The sequence below is a fragment of the Glycine soja genome, chromosome 15, assembly GCF_004193775.1.
Source record: "Glycine soja cultivar W05 chromosome 15, ASM419377v2, whole genome shotgun sequence".
In the NCBI taxonomy this organism is placed as follows: domain Eukaryota; kingdom Viridiplantae; phylum Streptophyta; class Magnoliopsida; order Fabales; family Fabaceae; genus Glycine; species Glycine soja.
The window spans coordinates 43,724,430-43,743,600 of record NC_041016.1 but is presented as its reverse complement, the minus strand read 5'-3'; the positions used below and the strand labels follow the sequence as shown (position 1 = coordinate 43,743,600).

Sequence of the window (19,171 nt, the reverse complement as noted above, 5' to 3'; positions counted from 1 at the left end):
ATATAATTGGTTTTATAATTGACTTTAATTGAGCCTTATGGGACGGGCTATAATTTATTAATGATAGAAAATGTTGAATGAAGAATTCAAATCTGCCGGTGGCATGAAAATGCAAGATGACAAGCAAGTTGGGAACTAAATGTGCAATTTATTCCCTAACTTCCTAATAAAGCAGTTTTATTTCTATATATATATATTACACTTAAATGAGCAAAGTAACTAAAATGTATGTAAATCATCTAGTAAGATAAAATCGTTATGGTATATTTAAATGCATGTTTGGTTAAAGTTGTGAGAGGTCAAAAGTATTTTTATCCTATAAGTAACATTTTTTCTTATTTCATTTGGTGTATTAAATTTTTTTATTGTGTATTAAAATTGAGAAAAATATTTACCAACTCCAATCCTAAGATAACCTAAGTTATATTAAGATTGGATATACTGGTTTTGGTTTTGGTAGTGATAGTTGGTTAAAGTTGTGAGAGGTCAAAAGTATTTTTATTCTATAAGTAACATTTTTTCTTATTTCATTTGGTGTATTAAATTTTTTTATTGTATTAAAATTGAGAAAAATATTTACCAACTCCAATCCTAAGATAACCTAAGTTATATTAAGATTGGATATACTGGTTTTGGTTTTGGTAGTGATAGTTGTAAATTTTCAGGGATCCTTATAAAATACCAATAAAATATAAATATCAGGAACACATTACCTTAGATTATCAGGAAGAGTTTTAGGAATACTTGGGTCCATCATGATTGATGAAAAAAACACAAGGGAAATTGAATCTTTATGTGATTTCTTATCTATGTGCTCTTCATAGGACCTGTTACAGAATGCTAACAATGTAACCGGTGGTTTCATGGTTCTTCTTCAACCGGAACCTTTTTATTCTTTAATAAGACCTTCATAACTCTTCAGGTGGGGAAAAGAGAAACTATATGTGTGTCAGCGGCTCGGTATATTGGGGACCATATGTGTCAGCGGCTCGGTATATTGGGGACCATAGCCTTCTTATAATGTGTTAACCTAATAGGGTTCTCATTATCTTCTAAGTTCATTTAAGTCCATATCATCTGATTTGGTTGTCTAAGGGACTCACTTGATTTGATCACATAAAATAAAACCAACTAATGATAAATAACTAATGTAATTGTCTTATAATATTAACCCACATTAATTATTAAAATAGAAAATTTCAACAATCTCCCACTTGGGCTACATATTGTACAAATTATATAAAGAATCCTTAAGCGTGCATATGTATGCTATTTATTTTTAAACTTCCACCTTAACAACCTGGTTCATCTCATGTATCAATAATGGAATCATCGCGACTTTTGTCACTACAACAAATGTAACTAGACCCCAATGACCACCACATCAATACATTCAATGACATAGGTCAATATGGATAAATAACATGGAAATTACATGTAATGTGATCTTAGTCATGTCTATTTCCAACTGATCCAAACTTTATTCTTTATATAGATCAATCCAAACACAACATGCTCGTAAACTGTAAGATATATAACATAAGTAAGACTCCCACTAAACTAATGTACTATCAGGAATTACATTCATATAAACAGTGTGCTCATGAAAAACTTTAAGTGTCATACCTTTAGTAAGTAAATCAGCTAGCATGAAATGAATTCCTATATGTTCTATACAAATCTATATTTTCTGAATTCTTTATTTAAGAACCAAATATTTTATGTCAACAAACTTTGACTTAGTTGAATCTTTAATGATATCATTAAGATATTGTTGCAATAAACATCTGATGGCTAATTAATGTTGGCAACAACAAGCAAGCGAGTTACAATAATTTAGGTATGATGTCTCATAGCTAAATATTAACTCCACCAACACGATTAAATGTGGATCCTTATGTGGAGTGATTACTATTAAGACATTTCGAAAAAATCAAAGTCATAATACTCAATGATCTCTAAACTTCTAGACTTTTGATATGAAAACATGTAATTTCTTATTCTCTTCAATTAACGCATAATGTGTTTTACTATTTTCTAGTATTGCATACCAAGATTAATCATATATCACCTTAGGACCCCCATACAAATTATTTTATACATGCATATTTGAGATTTAAATAATGTGAGTAATTTAAATCATAGTAGTAGCAACAACAATTAAAGAAGAGAATATAAACATACAATACAAAAATAATATTTATGGTAAATTTCAAGAGCCAAACATGATACCTGGCGCATCATTAATCCTCAATCTTTGGATCGAAAAAGATTAATTGCAAGTGATACTCTCAACGTATTGATCAAACATTGGTGATAAGTCTTGTCAAACAAAGGTTGTCGTTGGACACTTCATTGCTCACATGAAAAACTTATATGATAATTACTCCGGTCAAATAATGATTGTCTTTGAACATTTCATTATTCACATGAAAAATCACACTATTTATAATCACCACATGTTTACCATCGCAAACAATAATTATTATACCAAATTGTGTCTTCCTTTGGGCCGAGTACAATTTGCATGAATAATTTCATGCAACATCCATGTAAATTCAATCAAATCAACTTACGCAACAAAAATTACTTTGACAACATGTTGTTTCAATCAATTAAACCAAAAAATACAAGACAATTTAATATAATAAATGAGAGGTATTAAAATTACACAACTTTCACATATAATTTAGTTATATAAAAAAAAATATAATAGAACATGTAAATATTTTACGGAACACACCCATCACAAGATACCTAACACAACATTAATTTTTAGAGAAATTAATTTGTAATTGGTACTCTCAATGCAATAATCAAATATTAACAATAAATCTGTCAAATAATAGTCTTTCTTTGGACCGACTATTATTCACATGAAAACACTTTATAATTGTCACACATTTATCATCACAAATATAAAATATTATTTGGTCAAATTGTGTATTCTTTTGGTCTGAACATAATTCGGATAAATAATTTTATACAAAAATTTATGCAATTTTAATCAAATTAATTTTCACAATAGGGATTACTTTGACAATATATCGTGACAATCAATTTAATTTAAAAAATCACTAGATATGCAAATAAATGGAAAGGATATGTTAAATTAACTTCTATCATGATAGTAAAAAAATATAAAACATTAATTACGACAAGTAAATATCATATCTTTAAATTATATTTAATGCTATCATTGATTTATACTTAAAATACCCCAAGTAAATATTGCATCTTTGTTTTGTTTCTTTTGCTAAGGACACCTTTTGTTTTCCCCTTTTTTAACAAAACAACAACAACAATAATAATAATAATAAACAAAAACAAAAATTATATGAGCAAAGACTTCCTTATATAACTTTTGCCCTTATACTTCATGGAGATGAGTTTAGCCAAAAGGTTACTCGTCTCCGCCTTTTCGTTTTTGGCAAAGTATTATTCAATTCCCTCAAGAAGAGAAACTATCTATGTGTCGATGATTTAGTGTATTGGGGGGACGATAGCCTTCTTGTAATGTGTTAATCTAATAAGGTTCTCATTATCTCCTAATGGACTAATACTGACATATGCTCCTTTAAATCCATATTATCGAATTTGGTTGTCTAACGAGATTACTTAATTTGATCACATAACATAAAATCCAATAACAATAAATAATTAATATAATTATCTTATAATATTAGCTCATATTAATTATTATTAAAATAGAAAATCCCAACAATGAATAGATAAAGAACTCATGTTTGTTTTGGAGGAACCTTTCTCCTAAATAAATTCTAAAATATAGTAGGTTCATTATTTTCCGAAAATATCCCAAGTGCCAAGACAGTGAGCAAAATACAGCTGTTGTTAATATCAGTATTGTAGGGAAGACTATGGTAACGGTTGACTGGCCAACAAAGAAAAAGATGTTCACCAACCCAAATTAAAGCAATCGTACTCAAACGCGTGACACACAGTGATTAAAAAAAGTCATGGAAAATATTCCAAAAGCTACCCTTAGTAGAATTATAGCCACTGATTCATTCATGGAATAAAGGGCAAATTTACGTAAGGGGGTTCATTTTACAAAGTATTTACGGGATGGGGTCTGTTTCAAAACAAATAACGGAGGGGGTTTGTTTTGTGGAGGAAACCGCCATTGCCACTGGCGGCATGGCTCAACCCGCCATTGCCAGTGGCGGCAAAGGAGGAGAGAAGGGTGTATTGCCAGTAGCAGTGGCGAGATATGGCCACGTAGGATGGAGAGAGGAGGGTGTCGCCAATGGGAACGGCGACACACCCAGCTGATGGAGAGAGGAGGGTGTCGCCAATGGGAACGGCGACACACCCAGCTGAAGCCGCCAGTCGGACTGGCGATATGGCCCACGTAGCCTGGGTCTCGTCCACAGGACTGGCGAGACACTCCCACCCCATTTCAGCTTTTCCTTTTCGTTTTGGCGGGACAAAGCTGTATTTTATCAGCTAGGGCACAGCTAGGGCACTGTTAGGACACGTTATTTTATCAATTCCAGGCCATTGTTAGGGCAGATTTTTGCTTCAGAAGGATGCAGTAATAGCAGGTCTAGGCATGTGGAGGTAACATGTATTCAGAAGCATGCAATAGCAGCAGGTGTAGGAGGTGACATGCGCTTTAATGGCGTGTAACGTTCCATGTGTAGCTTCAGTTTGTGTAAATTTTCTTTAAATAGAGTAAACTTCCAACGACACTTAACATTCAAAAATTTAACATTGAAGAGAGTATCAGTGTGGAAGAGGAAGAAAAAGTTTCATTTGAAGAGAGTATTTTGAAGTTTGCTGCTTCTATATAGTAAGGATGCTTTATATTTATTTAAATAAAGTCTTCTTTTCTTTTATTTCCTTTTGTAACAAATATTATGATTAGAATCAAATTTGAAACTTAAATTTAAGTGTATTAATTTTGTAAATTAGACGTTAAATTTAAAAATTATTAGTAATAATTATTTGTAAGCCTTTCCTTTCAAAATCGGACGTGAAGGTTTCCTTTCATCCGGCTCAAGTAGTTATACCAAATAAAAAAAACAAAGGGTTTTCACTTTCAAAATCTATAAAAAAAACTCTAATCTAAAAGAAAAAGGTTTACTCTTTACTCAAGTTCTCAATAAATACCAATCAACATTTCATTGACATATTTTTTTTTTATTTTCTTAATTATTTATCCAATTCTCAATTAAGGCAGAAATGAAATGAAAAGTAAAGTTCTTGAGTAGTCTACTCCCCTTCGAATGCGGAATCTTCAAAAATTGATTAATTAAATTAATTAAATAAAAGAGTATCCCGAAATTCATAAGAGATTTATTTGTCTATGTATCATTCCATTCGATCTTTTTGTTAATGGATTTTGGGTCTGAAATATTATTTGACATATAATTTAATTTAAGACAAAAACTAATTAGATGTTATTTCTTAAGTATTTTGTGGTTTGTTTTGAGTAGGAAGTTTCATTTTACTTGTAATAAAATTTAGTATAAGTTAAAAAAAAGAAATTGGATTTGTAATTATAAAAACAATAAGAAAAATATTACCAATTTTAAAAGTCCCGTCATTTAAATTTATTAGCATAAAAACTAGCATGAGAATAACAATTTTTTGGTTACTATATTTATTAGTAATTTATTGATTTTTAATAATGTTAAAAGAACTTTACTTGGATTTATAGATTATTTTATACTTTATGGTAAATAAGAAAAATATTGAGACAACAAAGTAGCACTAGATGAGGTCTAATACTTCTTCACTTTTCGAAAAATAATAGGTGAATATTCTATGTGTCCAAGCGATCACTAGTGCCAAAAATTAAAAAAAATTAGTTGAATTAATTCTTTAACACTCACTAATTTTCTATGTCTTTGTTTTTATGGCATATATAATATTAGTTATTATACTTTAATTGTATATAGTTTTATCTGTTTGTCTCACTAAGTTTCAAATTAGTTGTTCACCGAGTATTTTTTTTTTTTGCCTTTCATAGGAAGTTCATACGTGGTGCATGTAGTTAATTAACCATTGAGACTATTGAATGGAGATGGAGAACAATTAGGCCTTATTTGTCTCTCCTCCAGTCCTTTATATAGAGAGTATACTTTCCTACTAATTTTGTCATATATATATATATATATATATATATATATATGATATATCCTTCATTACGGAACATATCTCATTTGAGTTAATTAGTACTGAAAAATGGCTTCGAAGATACAAATATTACCAGTCGTAGGCGTGGTGGCCATGTTCTGTCTGAAATAATTTTAAGTGTAATCCTTTCATTTATAACCCTTCCATTTTGTGTAGTTTAAGTTTAATAGAGGAAGCAAATAAATATTTAATATTTGTATCATCGACAGAATATTTAATTGAAGTAATAATTTTATTTGTTAGACTAAAATTTTAAGGTATAGTTTAAGTGAATTAATTTTTTTAATTAGAATTTTTATTATAAAATTAGTATGAGTAATTATTTATTTTAACAAAGACTATTGTTATGATTAATTATTTTTAATTTTGTTGATGTAGGTATATCATGAATTCAATTATTACATTCTTGTATTTCAACGGAAGAGTATATGAAGACAATGATGGTGTAATATTTGAAGGCAGTAAAAAAGCGATTCAGATTAAACGCGGAATTAGTTTCAATGCTTTGAAAAAAAAAATTGGAGATAAGGTAAAGTTAGAAAATAATGAAATTATTTCTACCATAAGTTGTAGATTTTTAGTTTCAGGAAAATATGTTGCGTTGCAAATTTGTGATGACGAAGATGTTGAAACTATGATCGAAAGTTTTCAACAACAACAACAAATGTCAGTTCTAGAATTGTACGTAGAAAAGGATGTTGCTGGGGGTTCTATGTTTCATGCTGCAAATTCTGTTACGTCATGTGGACGTAATGTATCTCATCATGAGTCGGAACTGCCAAGAAATATAAGCAATTTACATGTTGATGAAGATGATGATGATGATGATGATGATGATTATCTTGCATCTAACTCATACGTTGAAGAGTCTTTCGATGAAGATGATAGTGATGATGGAATATCTGATACAGACGATGAAGTCACTGACATCGTTGAACCAGTTTCAATTGTTCACCCAACCGAAGGTAAATGTTTGTGAAATGCAAAATTAGTTGAATACATCTATCTTTTTATGAGAATTGTATTTAATGGTAACTAAATAGGAGTAGTTTGTTGACGTGATTTTATTTTATAAATTATTAGGTGTACCAGAAATTCAAAATCCATTTTGGAATGATGCTAGCCATTATAATAATATCAATTGGAGTCATCCAGACGAGGAGGACATTTGTGGTCTGGACATGCCAACGACTTTTAATGTTGGACAAGAATTATATGTTGGCATGGATTTTGACAGTAAAGATGCGGTCAAAAATGCACTCAAACAATATGTGATGAAGGTGCATCAAAGTTTTAAGGTTGTTGAAACGAAATCACACAAATATATTGTTTGTTGCCCCAACAACACCGAAGAGTCTCCTTGCCCTTTTTATATGAGGGCAATTTTATCCAAAAAAACTGATGCATGGAAAGTGTCACAATGGGGTGGACCGCACACATGTCTAAATATGACTATGACACAAGACCATGAGAAGCTTGATTCAAATTTAATTGCGACTTGCGTAGTAGGTACGTTTTTTATGTTCATATTATCCTACTTTTGTGTTATTTGTTATTTTAATTTGTAATTTTATTTACTTATTTGAATTACAGGCATGATCAGAGAAGATCCATCAATAAAAATTTCTTTGATTCAAGAAAGGATAAATAGTGAATTTTCCTATAAGGTTTCATACAGAAAAGCATGGATGGCCAAACAAAAAGCGATTGCAATTGAATATGGCGATTGGGAAGAGTCGTATGCGAAACTCTCATCATGGCTAACACACATGCAAAATCATTCTCCTGGCTCTTACTTTCAAATACTACATGACGATTTTATTGTTGGTAATAGGGTGAGTCGCGAACATCGTCAATTTCATAGAGTATTTTGGACATTTGGTCAATGCAAGGAGGCTTTTAAGTACTGTAAGCCAATCATACAAGTTGACGGCACACATTTATACGGCAAATACCGTGGGACCCTGTTAATGGCCACATCGCAAGATGGAAATGGTGGTGTTCTTCCTCTAGCATTCGCCGTGGTCGAAGGCGAGACGCTAACAGCATGGTCATGGTTTTTGGCCCACTTGCGTGAACACGTCACAGATAAGAATGGAATTTGTCTAATATCTGATCGTCACGCGAGTATAAAGTCTGCTGTCGCTAATGAAGCACTTGGTTGGCAACCTCCCCACGGTTTTCATGTGTACTGTGTCCGACACATAGCCAGCAATTTCAATCGCAAATTCAACAACGCGAAACAAAAAGAGATGTTCAAGAAATTGGGTAAGGTTTATTTTATACATTAATTTAATTTGAGTTTCATGTCTATGTACAACTTTTGATGATAACAAATTTGATGCAGCGTACACTCCTTGCAAGCATGTGTTTGATCAAAACTTAGAAAAATTTCGTCAATTGAGTCCAGCCATAGCAAGATGGATTGATCGAATCTCAAAGGAAAAATGGAGCATGGCTTACGATACATCTGGACGACGATATGGTCACATGACAACCAACTTATCAGAATGTGTGAATAAGGTGTTGAAAGATTGTCGCAGCATTCCAATAACAGCGTTGGTCAAGTCAACATATAGTAGGTGCCGAAAGTACTTTGTTGATCGTGGTCGCCAAGCCCAAAGACAATTAAGAGAAGGCCAAGTTTATTGTTCTAAGCTTGTTACAGAACTTAGGAAAAATCAAGAACAAGCTTGTTCGCACATCGTTCGCGTGTATGATATTCACTCGACAAGGTTTGAAGTAGAGGAGACCTTCAATCCTATAACGCAACGTGGCGGACAAAAATGGGCAGTTAACTTGAATGGCCATTACTGTCAATGCGGAAGGTATTCTGCGCTTCACTATCCATGTTCACACATTATTGCAGCTTGTGGTTACGTGAGCATGAACTACTACCAATATATAGATGTTGTTTACACCAATGAGCACATCTTAAAAGCATACTCCGCACAGTGGTGGTCTCTTGGGAATGAAGCGGCAATTCCTCCTTCTGATGAGGCATGGACACTAATCCCTGACCCAACTACAATTCGTGCGAAAGGTCGGCCAAAATCAACAAGGATAAGGAATGAGATGGATTGGGTCGAACCATCTGACCACCGACAAAAATGTAGTAGATGTGGAGCTGAAGGGCACAATAGGCGTCGATGTCCAATGCAATCTGACCGTGGGAGTAATTCATTTAATTGATTTATGTATGTTACATGCCTGACTTGTATTGCTTTAGGTTTTGTTCAATGTATTTACTTGTTGATCTTCAATGAAATCGTCAGTTACTTTTTGTTGAATGTGTGCTTCTAATGAAATAAAATTACATTTAGAAGTTGAAATAAATGGAGTGGATCAATCGAGGTTGAGTCACATTGGTGTTGATCGTTAGTTAGAAACGTTAGTGTCTAAGTATTTTGTCTTAGTTTTTTATTTGAAGGGTGAGGGCTAAGTTCTTTTTATTTTATGGTTAGGGCTAAGTTTTTTATTTTAGGGTTAGGGTTAATTTTATAATTGTATGGGGTAGGGTTAGGCCTTATTTTTTATTTGTTAGGGGTAACTTCAAAATTTTTAGAGGTTAGGGTTAGTTCGTAGTTGTTAGGGGTTAGGGGTTAATTTTTTTATTTGAATGGTTAGGGTTAGTCCGTATTGTTTTAGGGGTTAGGGTTTAGTTCTTATTTTTTTTAGGGTTTAGTCTTTATTTTTATTTGAGTTGAAGTGTTATGGTGTAGTTCTTAATTTTGAGGGATTAGGGTTTAGTTCCTAATTATGAGGGGTTAGGGTTGAGTGCTTATTTTGTTGGGGTTAGGGCTAAGGTTGTTTATTTTTGGGTTTAGGGGGAATTTTTTTATTTTAGTGGTTAGGGTTAATTTTTTTATTTGAAGGGTTAGGGTGTAGTTCTTATTTTTGAGGGGTTAGGGCTAAGTTTTTTTATGATTTAGGGGTTAGGGTTAAGTTTTTTATTTGAAGGGTCAGGGTTTAGTTCTAATTTGTTAGGTGTTAGAGTTTAGTTCTTAATTTTTAGGGGTTAGGGCTAAGTTCTTCTTATTTTATGGTGTATGGTTAATTTTTTTATTTGAGGGGTTAGGGTTGAGTGCTTATTTTGGAGGGGTTAGGCTTATTTTTTTTATTTAGGGTTAGGGTGTATTTCTGAACATTTTAGGGTTAGGGTTAAGTTTTCTTATTTTAGGGTTTAGGGTTAATTTTTTTAATGTGTACTTCTAATGAAATAAAATTACATTTAGAAGTTGAAATAAAATTTGTTTTTTTTAATGTGTACTTCTAATGAAATAAAATTACATTTCGAAGTTGAAATAAAATTTCGTTTTTTTAATGTGTACTTCTAATGAAATAAAATTACATTTAGAAGTTGAAATAAACTTTATTTTTTTAAACGGTAAGGGTTTAGTTCTTATTTTTTAGGGTTAGGCTTAGTTCTTATTTTAGGGGTTAGGGTTAAGTCATTTTATTTTAGGGTGTATGGTTATTTTTTTTATTTTAGGGGTTAGTTCTTATTTTTGAGGGGGTAGGGGGTAGGGAAGGATAGAGGGTTGAATGAGGAATCTGTGCATGAAAATGCAAAAGGAAGTGTCTGGAGAAAAGGAGAAGGATAAAGTGGAGTACTGAAATGTGAAAACAGGAGGTAAAACTGGATTCGCGAAGTACGAGGAAGAGAATTCGAAACGTTCATACTATTATACTTCCGCCATTACAATGTATTGGCATTAAAGAAAAATTACTAAAATATATTTTCGATCTCAATGAATATTTAATTTTTTATTTGTTTTATAATAATTTTTTTTGTTGTGTCTTTAATCAAATAATATATTTTTTTCTTTGACATTTTTTAACTCATAATAAATTATTAAATTTTGTGTTTATTTTTTGATAATTTTTTCATTTATTATTAATTTTTTTTAAAAAAAATAATAACAAATGAATTTCTTTTACTAGAAAGTAAAAATAAAATTTGTTAGTTTATAATGAACTAAAAAAAAAGTGTATAGGACCACAATAAAATTTTTGTTTTATTGTAGAAAAAAATAAAAATAAATAAATTATAGAAAACATAAAATTAAGGTATTTATTAAGAATTATAAATTGTTTTTTTAAAAAAATATATTAACGGATGTTTTAAATTTTTATGAATATTAAAACTTTTATTTCAAATTTATCTGAAATAAATTATATTATATCAATATAAGGATTTTTAAATAAATTAAAATATATTTTTTCCCTTTAAATATATTTTCAGGTTTGGAGTCCAACAAATCTAACTTCAGATAAAAAAAGGAGCAATGTTATAATTTTATAGAAAAACAAAACAAATGAAATTTTTTACAAGAACAAACAACAAACTTAGGGTTAGTTCTTATTTGTTAGGGATAGGGCTATGTTTTTTATTTTAGGGTTAGGGTTTAGTTCTGAACATGTTAGGGGCTAGGGTTAGTTTTTTATTTTAGGGGTTAGGGTTAGTTCTTATTTGTTAGGGTTAGGGTTAGGTTTTTTATTTTAGGGTTAGGGTTTAGTTCTGAACATGTTAGGGGCTAGGGTTACTTTTTTATTTTAGGGGTTAGGGTTAGTTCTTATTTTTTAGGGTTAGGGTTAGGTTTTTTATTTTAGGGTTAGGGTTTAGTTCTGAACATGTTAGGGGTTAGGGTTTTATTTTTATTTTAGGGGTTAGGGTTAGTTCTTATTTGTTAGGGTTAGGGCTAGGTTTTTTATTTTAGGGGTTAGTTTTTGAGTTTTATTTGGTTTATGGTTCATTGATTATTATAGTTTGATACGCGACATAAATATTATCCATAAGTAAGCCTTAATAAACTGAATATCATACATTACGCCATGAATGTCAAATTACAAATATACAACAAAGGCTTAATAAACGAAGACATGCAAATCATTCATTTTGGTGTCCGTGATGTCGTGAGGATGTGCCACATGGTCGATCCCATCTTCGTGCTTGGCGATCAGGATTTCTTCTGCCCCGATGCCTCCCCGCTTCTTCTTCGTCAGCCTCCGCAGAAAATGCGTGCCGCAAATCAACACCGAATAAGTCACCCGTATTAGGTATTTGTCCCGGTACATTCTATTGTGTTCCTAACGGGGCATTAGGTGTTGGAATTGGGCCATGATATTGCTGTGAAGGGGTCATTGTGGGCCATGAAAAATGAGCTTGTGTTTCCGCAACACCACCGAACGATTGCTGGCTTGCAGAAGTATGAGTGTGATGACCCTGAAAAGGATATTGATACATCTGGGTCGGATACTCAGCAAATGTTTGTGGCGTGTAATACATTCCATGGCCACGCTCCGCCATTTGTTGGGAATATTCTTCCGCTTCAACAATGTCCCTTCTTCTGTCTATCCCCTGAGTTTCAATACTTGACTGAAGCATGTGAAACTGTTGTGCAGGAAATTGACGCTCTGATGCGGGACCATGTGACACTGGCTCAGTGACTCTCTCTTGCTCTTCGGATAAAATTGTAATTTTTTCCACATAAGGCACGAGATCATCAAATGTGCATGTATTCCTCCCTTGAGGAGACACCATGTATTGTAATGCCTCCGCAACTTCACCCTGCATTTATAAGGGTAAGAAAATTAATGGCCATCATTAAATAAAAGTTCAAGTTAAAATTTGAAAAAAATTTAAAAATACCAATGTAGCCGTCTTTGCATTTGCTGGGTCAACAAACATCTTTGTCTTTCGCCTATACCAGACCATGTAGTCCGAGTTAAAACTCAATAGGCCTTCTTGTCGGGGATAAGCGTCGACCCTAAATGCATGGCGATTATTCCACTGATCAATCATTGGGGCGAACAATTGCCCCCAATTTTCGTCATGTTTCCCTTTCAATGTTATGCCATGAATGTTTAAGGGTTGTGAAGGAGACTCTGGAATTGGCTGTTGCATCCCAAATTGTCTCAATACTCTGTCCGGTTGGTGCCACTCAATAACTTGGAAACAAATTAGTGGCACCACCGCGTACCACGCGAGACTTCCGACTAAACAAACGGGAGGCAACAGTGATATTACGGTTGATGGGTACGGCTCCCACACAAACTGCATATAACAACATAGTTATGAACATTTTAGTAAAATAACACATATAATTTTTTATTTTACAAATAGAATAACATCTTCTTACCTCATGACGTTTCATAATATCTAACTTGCGACGAAAAACTCTCACATCATCATTGCCGATATGTTGGTTTCCACGTCGCAGCCACCTACAAAGATTAAAATTTAATATATGCTAAAACCATTTATTCTATTGAAATGAAAGACGCTGCTAAAAATTACTAACCTATGCCCCAGTGGTGTATTTTCTACTTGGGAAGGAGTCCTCTTTGGAGCCAAGGTTGGACATCGTTCCCATGCCCACATTTGTAGTAAGATGCACATACCTCCGATTGATTTAGTTTTATAATCGGTGGCATTGCACATCTCTCTGTATAGAAAACCAAGTACGGCAGCTCCCCATGCATATCTGCCACATTCTTCAAAGTCACGTAAAAATTGAAGGTATCTTAGCGAAACTTTGTTACTGCTTTTATCAACGAACAAGACACCTCCAATGAATCTCAATATCCATGCACGGGCAAACCTTCGTACTTGTTCTTCGTCGTCGTCATTATTTATTTGGGCAAAATGGTGAGCCAGCCAACTTAATTTCACCACACTACCTCTAATTTCATCTTCTTGTGGTCTGACTCCCAATAATTCCTCACATAAATCAGCCCAATCAAGATTTGTTGGACCGATTAATGGTAAACCATCCACACTTATACCTAACAATACAGAGACGTCTTGGAGAGTAATAGTACATTCTCCGCATCTCATGTGAAAGGTATGTGTTTCCGGCCTCCATCTTTCTATCAGAGCACTAATTAATGAGGCATTTATTTTTAAGTACCCCATCTTGATAATCCAAGCGAAACCAGATTGTAGAAGAAAAGGAAAAATTTGCTCAGGAATTTGTTCTTCCCCTTGATACGTGGGGACAGCTCGTCTGATATGTAATTTCCTATCTTCTTCCCCATTCCAAACATGTTCTGAAACATGTTTAGGTTGCATCCATAATACATCAGCATCGATGGGGCCAGACTTAATGTTAACATGTGATGAAGATGATGATGAAGATGCCATTGCTACTACAAAAAAAAATACAATACATTATTTGTAGATAATATAAATTAAATTAAACTACACACATTTATAAAAACATTATTAAATATATAACATGCTTAATATATTCTATACATAATTAAACTACACACATTTATAAAAACAATAAATTTGAAAAAAATCAAACTGGCCAATTTTTAATATATTCTATACATAATTATTTATTTACGTGTAACATGCTTAATATTATAAAAACTAAAAATATATGTCTACCTAAAATTTACAAATATGTACGCTAATATTAATTTATACCTAATATTTCTACCTTATCTAATATTACGTGTGTGCCTAATATTTCTAAGACTAATATTAAGTGTGTCGGAACGTTTGACTGTGACTTACTAAAATATCATATATATACTACAAACTAACCTTCAAATATATACTACAAACTAATAACAACATACTTATTTTTATACAAACCTAGACTCGATCTGAAATTATGGTTTTTACAATGTGTGCTTGTCTGATCCATTTATTTTATTAAAATAAGCACTTTTAATGAATAAATTTAAACAAATAAACTCGTAATAGTTGTGTTTAAAATAAATAAAGAAATTTTAAAAAAATATTAGTGATAAATACAAACTCCATGCATTCACCACTAAAATATCAAAGAAATATTTTCTAACTTTACTAATATTTCCATCATAAAAACCAGCCAACCATATCATTTGGTAATAGATCATTAATGAAATTAGACAATGCAATTCAAATTGTCATTTGTCAATCATGTTTTACATGGTCAAATATATACTACAAACTAATAACAGCATACTACAAACTAATAACAGCATACTTATTTTTATACAAACTAACCTTCAAATATATACTACAAATCTAAAAATATATACTACAAACTAAATAATATTTTTTTACTAACTAACCTAACCTACTCTTCAACTATCCGTTACTACATAAAAATTAATAACAGCATACTTATTAATTTATTAATAATAATAACTAACCTAACCTTATAATACCTATTAATCTTAATTAACCTAAACTTACAATACCTATCTAGCTAACCTATTATTTTAAAAATATTAACAAACAGAATATATAAATCATAAAATATAAATATATAAATGTTATTTAAAAAAATCACTTACCAGACAATTAGGAATTATGAACTATGGAAGAAAAAAACTCAGCAAAGGCAAAGCACCAACAGCACCAAGAACACTCTAAGAAATTTAAGAACGGAGAAAAGCAAAGGTAAGGAAAGCAAAGATAAGGTAGAAGTGAATCCAAAGTTTTACGTTCATGTTATTTTATAGAAGAAAAGCGTATACAATGGTCAAATCCTACTCTGCATCCCTAAACAATGTTGCTGCATCCCTAAACAATGGAGCAGAACTGAAAAGCTGGAAGGTACCCAGTCCTGTGGACGAGACCGAAGCTGGCAGGCCCGTGAAGCAGGCTGTCTCGCCAGCCGTGTGGGCGAGCCCGTGAAGCATGTCTCGCCAGCCGTGTGGGCGAGTCCCACGTGGGCTATATCGCCAGATGGACTGGCGGCTCCCTCCTCTCTCCACCTACGTGGCCATATCGCCACTGCTACTGGCAATACACCCTTCTCTCCTCCTTTGCCGCCACTGGCAATGGCGGGTTGAGCCATGCCGCCAGTGGCAATGGCGGTTTCCTCCACAAAACAAACCCCCTCCGTTATTTGTTTTGAAACAGACCCCATCCCGTAAATACTTTGTAAAATGAACCCCCTTACGTAAATTTGTCGGAATAAAGCTCACACTGATATTCCTAACATGTGCTACTGTATTTGCTAGCAAAGATCGTTCATAAAAATAGCTTATAACTTATTTCATCACTTCATTAACCCTGCACTGAATCTGGCCAACCTCAATATATAAACTTAATGGTGTACATTTGAGTTATTTAATTAATTTGATCAGAGTTTGTTATGCTCTGCTGAGCTATTTAAGTTGTTCTTTTTACACATACATTTTAAATTATTATTGTTATGCATTGACTAAACACACTAAAATCTTCGTTATATTAAATATGTGTAAGATGTTAGATATCTTGAATTAGACTATGTTGGTGTTTCTTCATGTATATCTGAGATTTATATTTGTTTTGTAATAAAAAAAATCATTTTTTTCTTAATATTTTAATTTTTTTTACTGCTGATGACTTAATACAATCTTTCTTCTTTATCCGAGCTTGGTGGGACCACCTATAATTTATTAATGATAGAAAATATCTTATTGCAATAATCATGTCTCAGAAAGCATGTAAAATAATCGGTATTATTTTGCAGACCCGAAAGTTGATTGAAGACTTAAAATTTGCTAATGACATGGAAATGCAAGGTGGCAAAAGCAAACTAGAAACTGATTCCAAAACTCTATTAAGAATATTATGCGAAACAGTACAAAATACCCAGTTCTTCTGCTTAGAGCTTGGAATGTGTATAACAAAAGGGACCGGCAAAATTTTCATGTTGATGTGCTAGCTTTATGTGAATATCAGTTGCTGCCATTTTTTCATTTTTTTGTCAGAATTATTAAAAATTAGCTATTGGTCCATTGTGTGGGTTTATAAATAAGACTCAGAATATATTTTGATTCTTAATAAATATAAAAAATTTGTGTTTGTTTTTAGATAAATTTTTCTTTACATTAGATTCTTAATAAAATAATTTGATTTTTGTCCTTCATACTTTCTTTTAGTCTATTATCAATTAGTTAATTTTTTTATTTTTATCCTTAATAAAAAATTTCATTTGTTAATAGTCGAAAATAAATATTTTTTATTTCTCAAACAATAAACACAAAATTTATTAATTCAACAAGGACAAATAAAATATGAAAGGCCAAAAAATAAAATTATTGTTTTACTAGGAAACAAACATGCATATCAGGTATTTATTAGAAATAAAAACATATTTAAGTCTATAAATAATTTAAATGATATAGTTTTGAGATATATTTCTAAATATTTTTAAAAATATTACATTAAACTATGAAAGTAATTCAATGCAAAATGTTTGTTGGAATTACACATAAAAACATATTTAAAATAACATATATTCATTGTATAAATTATTTGTAAATTAATGTTTGTATGTGATATAATTTGAAATTGTTAAAGGTATTGAAACAAAATAAATAGTTTATTAAATTATTTGAATAAAAGTGTAAAAATATTTCTTGAAATTATACTATAAAATAAATATTTCAAAAATAATATTATTTATACAAATTAGAAAACATTAACATGATATATGATATGATTATCTGATGTATCTTTATCTCCATATATATATATATATATATATATATATATATATATATATATATATATAAAGGAAGTAGGTGGAGCAATATCAGAAATATATTTATGGTAAGTAAATGTGAAAAAAAGATTTAATTGAACTTAATTAGAATATGAAAAGAAAATAATTGAGGTTGTTATGATTTGGGAAGGCAAGGTTCAGACCCCTTTTGCCGTTGTGCAGAGAGCTAAAAATGGCTTTAGAGAGTGGAAAACCCTCGTTCTTCATGTTCTTATTCTACTAATTATTCTTAATTATCTTCTAATAAGCAGTTGCAACCTGCCGAATGGGAAAAGCGCCTAACAGAGTGCTGTTTTTGGTCCCAAAGGTGAGTTTGGAGTGGAAATCTGCATAAGGGATGAGACTTCACCCGTATGCAATAACTAGTTTGATAAAAAAAACTCAAATTGAATTAATTTTAAATTATTTTAGTTTAATTTTATATTTAAATAATTAAATTAATTTAAAAATTAGTTCAGAATCGAATTAGTTATAAAAAAATTGATTCTAAACTGATTTTTAATTAATTTTAAACTAATTATAAGGATCAGATTAATTTTAAACTGATTTTCAAATTTTATTTTTTCAAATGAAATATTCAAATGAAAACTAGTTTAGTTAACCAATTTCGTTTTGTACAAATAATTTTGTTAATTGAATTTGTTTTATAAATCAAAGCATTTCTTTTTTCTTGAATTATTTCAAAAAATAATCTATTCAATTTATGTTGGGTTATAATGAGAATAGGACTTTTTACACACCCGCATGCAATAGAGGTGTGTTTTTCAGGGCCAAAACGTTTTGTTCTGATGGAAATATTCTTCCATTAGAGGCTGAAACTTTGGCCCTTTTTCATTGCCTGGCTGAATGAGCTTGGTCTTCAGGGAGTGCAAATTAGTGTTAAAGGTCCTTATTCTGCTCAGTCTCACCCTGCCACAATTCTCAGAACTTGCAAATGCAGGATTAATTTTTACCCAAACTTTCAGTTAAATTTTCTTTTTTCTAGGGAAGACTATGGTTGACAGCCACAAATAAAAAAATCTCAGGCCATCGTACAGAAACGTGTGACACAGTGCGTACAAACAAAACCCTTTCTAATCAAGCCATGGAAAATATCCCAAAAGCTACCCTCTCATAGTAATAGCCACTCATTCATTCATGGAATACTATTCAAACCGACAATCCTAACATGCTATTTGCTACTGTTATTAGTAAGCTCCATTCATAAAATAGCTTGTTAGTTTTTACACATTTCATTAGCACATTAACCCTCCACCGAGTCTGGCTAGCCCTAATCTATAAACTTAATAAGAGTGAAGGAAAAAATTAAGAAAATGAAAAAAATGGAAAAAATGTGATAAAAATAACAAAATGTACCAAAAGAAAAATGGTCGGCAAATGAAAAAAATAAATAAATGTTTTATTCAATTAGTTTTTTTTATTGAGTTATTTAATTAATTCGATCAGAGTTTTTATCCTCTGTTGAGTTGCAGTATATATAACAACACGCTATTATGTCTTAAATATAC

General features: G+C 31.6%; 1 protein-coding gene across 1 annotated transcript; it reads right to left on the bottom strand.

Moving 5' to 3' along the window:
• Positions 1 to 4,098: 4,098 nt before the first annotated feature.
• Positions 4,099 to 14,288, bottom strand: LOC114386187 (serine/threonine-protein phosphatase 7 long form homolog). Its single transcript, XM_028346173.1, has 5 exons — positions 13,467 to 14,288; positions 13,305 to 13,389; positions 12,815 to 13,219; positions 12,354 to 12,733; positions 4,099 to 4,453 (listed from the first exon to the last, which is right to left on the bottom strand). Exons 1-5 carry the CDS (start codon positions 14,234 to 14,236, stop codon positions 4,099 to 4,101), a joined length of 1,995 nt encoding a protein of 664 aa, XP_028201974.1. The 5' UTR covers positions 14,237 to 14,288.
• Positions 14,289 to 19,171: the final 4,883 nt, after the last annotated feature.

What these genes read in the sequence shown, in the direction of transcription:
- LOC114386187 (XM_028346173.1), bottom strand. Translation starts at nt 14,236, where the DNA reads ATGCAACCTAAACATGTTTCAGAACATGTTTGGAATGGGGAAGAAGAT. An exon ending in AATACACCACTGGGGCATAG is followed by an intron (nt 13,390 to 13,466) that starts GTTAGTAATTTT and finishes TAATCTTTGTAG; the next exon opens with GTGGCTGCGACGTGGAAACC. An exon ending in ATATTATGAAACGTCATGAG is followed by an intron (nt 13,220 to 13,304) that starts GTAAGAAGATGT and finishes TGTTATATGCAG; the next exon opens with TTTGTGTGGGAGCCGTACCC.